At 46.8% G+C, this 3,634-nt stretch overlaps 1 protein-coding gene and 1 long non-coding RNA gene across 2 annotated transcripts in view; one reads left to right on the top strand and one right to left on the bottom strand.

The window, feature by feature from the left end:
* Nucleotides 1-3,634, bottom strand: part of LOC119410584 — a 47,511-nt gene that overhangs the window by 16,222 nt on the left and 27,655 nt on the right. The gene's annotated exons all lie outside the window — the stretch shown is intronic.
* LOC119410174 (zinc finger protein 567) overlaps nt 1,884-3,634 on the top strand; it is a 14,136-nt gene continuing 12,385 nt past the window's right edge. The window contains exons 1-3 of the mRNA XM_037677089.1: nt 1,884-2,143; nt 2,920-2,976; nt 3,048-3,180. Coding sequence (XP_037533017.1) covers nt 1,912-2,143; nt 2,920-2,976; nt 3,048-3,180 — 422 coding nt within the window. The 5' untranslated portion in view covers nt 1,884-1,911. The remainder of the gene's footprint in view (nt 2,144-2,919; nt 2,977-3,047; nt 3,181-3,634) is intronic.

Raw genomic sequence — 3,634 nt, 5'->3', positions numbered from 1 at the left:
CTTTGCTGAAGGGAGGTGACCCCACATCACTGAACAACTATGGACCAATCTCTAAACTCTGCATTTTAGCCAAGGTTCTAGAAAAACTGATAAACTCTCAAATCAAAAATGACCTGAACTCATTTAACATCTTACCTCCACATCAATCTGGTTTCAGGAAACAACACAGCACAACCACTGCCTCACTGAAGGTTCTTAATGATGTTGTTGAAGCACTGGATGCTAAGGATTATTGTGCTGCACTTTTCTTAGACCTGTCTAAAGATTCTGACACTGTGGATCAGAACATCTTGTGTCATAAACTCTCAGAAATTGGTTTCTCAGAACACACCATTGGTTGGTTCTTTAACTATCTTTCAGACTGGAGACAATGTGTTCAACATAATGGTACTTCCTCCAGTTATTTAACAGTCAACAATGGTGTACCACAAGGCTCAGTCTTAGGACCCACCCTCTTTACAATCTACATACATAATGTAGGTCAAAACATCCCTAATGCATCCATACATTTCTATGCTGATGACACAGTTGTTTATTGTCGAGCTAAAACTGTTGCTAAGGCTTTCCAGCTTTTGAAATCTGCATTCAACATCATCCAGACTGATTTGTTCCACCTCAAACTTGTCCTAAATGCCGACAAAACCAAAGGGATGCTTTTTTCAAATAGGAAGTCGGTCCCAGCAGTTCTTCCTCTGATTTTATCCTCAAATGGTGTCCCCATTGAGTTTGTTGATTCCTATAAATATCTGGGTATCTTGGTCGACTCACATCTCTCTTTTAAGCTTCATGTGGAAAACTTGATAAAGAAACTGAAAGTTAAACTGGGTTTCTTTTTCAGAAACAGATCCTGTCTAACCCTGAATGTTAGGAAACACCTTGTATCTGTGACTTTCCTTCCCTCCATTGATTACGGTGACATTATTTACATGAACGCTCCTACAAGAACCCTGCAGATGTTGGATGCTGCAGATGTTGGATGCTGTCTATCATGGTGCACTAAGATTCATAACTGGCTGTGATTATCGTACCCACCACTGCACCCAGTATTCACTGGTTAACTGGTCACCATTAACTTCACACAGACTCTCCCACTGGTACATCTTCATCTTTAAATCACTTCCTGGTCTGCTGCCTTCATACAAAGCCATTTTTAAAAATGTACTGATTTATTGTTAATGTGTCCAAAGGACCTGACTGAACTTTGTCAGATGTTTCTACGTGCATCACTGAGCAGCATCAGGACACACCTGATGACGTCACTCAGCTCGTTACAACAACCTGTGCCTCATTTACCTGCGACGGGTTCAGTCTTGCCCAGAGACACTTCAACATGGCTGGTGGAATCAAACCCCCAACTTGTTGATGTAAACAAACTGAACTGAATTAAAAGAGTTTTTTTGTGTATGACTAGTTTGAAAACATCCCTAAAACCTCTTAAGTAAGTTGTGTTCCGTTAAACATACGTTTCTGTTGAATCCAGTTTAAGGTTTGGACGCAGTCACAGAATATTGAAGATACTTTTTAGTTTTATCGAACAAAAACAAGCGAAAATAACTGTAAAAGCCGATTTTCTGCACCCGGGTTCAGATTAGCTGCGACCGACCTGTTGGCTCCTCTTTGACCGTCGGACGCTGCAGGAGCTCCAGCTGCCTCCTCTGCCGCTCGATCTCCTCCCTGTAGCCCGCAGCCTCCTGCTCGTAGTCGGCCATGGTCCTCTGCACCTCCGTCAGGATCTCGCAGGCGGCGGCGGTCAGCCTCTCGGAGATGATTCCTCTCAGTTTGTCCGTTTTAGACATCGTTTCCAGCCCGGGCTCCATCATGCTAACAGCCCTGTTGTGCAGCTCGGAACCTTCGCGCGGCGGAAGGAAACGTTTCACCCGGAAGAAAACTGCTGTGACCCCACCGGGACTGATGTCGTTAAAGATGTTCGTGCGCAGCGGCGGCGGCTCGGAGCCGCTCGCCGTCTCTAAGAGCGACATCCTGAGGGGAAGCATCACCGAGAAGCTGAGCACAGCCGCCCGGGAGATCCTGGCGGTGGTGGAGGTGACCGTGGCCGACTACGAGCAGGAGGCTGCGGGCTTGAGGCAGGAGGTGGCGCGGCAGAGGAGGCAGCTGGAGCTCCTGCAGCCTCGCAACAAAAGAGGTCCGTCCGCTCCGGTTCTGAACGACAAACCATCCGAAAAGTCCCCGTTAAAACGGGCCGGTTGACTGGCTTCCTGAGTTCCGAGTTAGCTGACATGGACTTTAACTTCCGTTTCAGTCCAAGTTCCGACTCATAAGATCGTGTTTTATCACCCGCCATAACTTTCAAATCCAACATGGCGGCGCCCTGCAGGCTGCTAATGAAACTAAACTAATTCAAATAAACTGTTTATTTCTCATTAAGCGGCTTCACACAAAGCACCTGTAGCTGCAACTGCTCATAAGCTGTTTAAATAAACAGGAAGAGGCCTATCGTCGTCACAGAATGCATATCGCCCGCTGATGGAGTCAAACCAGCTTCGATCTGTTGGGAAGTTTTCTCTGAATAATTTTTAATCAGACGTTTCTGTTTTAGCTAAGGTGGGTTGGTTGTGGCGGCCATCTTGAATGGAGGGAACTAGAAGTTGTAAATGTTCAACTAGTGACCACTAAATCCACCCAGTGGTTAATGAGATATTTTGCTAACAGACAAACCAACACGTGCACGATGGCAGGCAACAACTGGACTGAGACTTTAGGGGGAACTTGGTCTCGTTTGTGTCACGTGACCCGTCAGGTCTGCAGGCGTGTTGGACGCAGGTGGACTCACCTGAACAGTCGGAACATCACGTGTTCCCCGCAGGCCCGCTCGTCCTCATGAGTTCTGAACATGTACATTCAGCGTGTCACATAAAAGTATTAATCACGTCTCGTTGTATTTCACCTGAAACCCCGCAGCGCTGGTCCCGGACCTGTACAGCCACGAGGTGGTGGTGGTCAGTGAGGAGCAGACAGGTAAACTCACACCTTTACTGAACAGGAGATGGAAACGTTCCGACACAAACGGACCCTCTGGCTCTGTCCAGATGTGGAGGAAGGTGAGATTCTGTCTTGGAGCCGTGATGATTATGATGAGGAGGATGAAGATAACCAGCCTCCAACCACCTCCAGACCGGACCAAGAAGACCTGAAGGACCCGGAGGGTCCACCCCCACCGAGGTAACGACCTACTGCTCTCATCTCAGCGTTTATTCATTTATCACTTTTATTACATTCATCCACTTTGAAGTATTTAGGCTGAAACTTGTTTTAATTAAGGGGGGGGGGGGGGGAAATCAGAGACAAAGCTCGAGACAGGAAGTGAAGTGTGAAGAGAAATCTTAAAATGTGAAGCCTTCAAATCACCTTCAGTCCATGATGTGACCTAGAGGAAGGAGGTAAATGATGAAGAGGAGGGGTCCGAGGACAGAGCCTTGGGGGACACCCGTGGAGACGGGGGAAGACTGGGAACGAAAGGATTTGAGCTGAAAGAATTGAGTGCGGTCAGAGAGATATGATTTGAACCAGTCTAACGGAGTACCTGAGATGCCAATGGAGGTTAGTCTGTTGAGGAGGATAGAATGACAATTAACATGTTACTACACATGATTAACACAAACTACACATGATTAAC

The sequence above is a fragment of the Nematolebias whitei genome, chromosome 1 (assembly GCF_014905685.2).
Source record: "Nematolebias whitei isolate Nwh7 chromosome 1, NemWhi1, whole genome shotgun sequence".
Classification (NCBI taxonomy): Eukaryota; Metazoa; Chordata; class Actinopteri; order Cyprinodontiformes; family Rivulidae; genus Nematolebias; species Nematolebias whitei.
The sequence above is the reverse complement of the archived record's forward strand: the minus strand, read 5'-3'. Positions and strand labels throughout refer to the sequence as shown.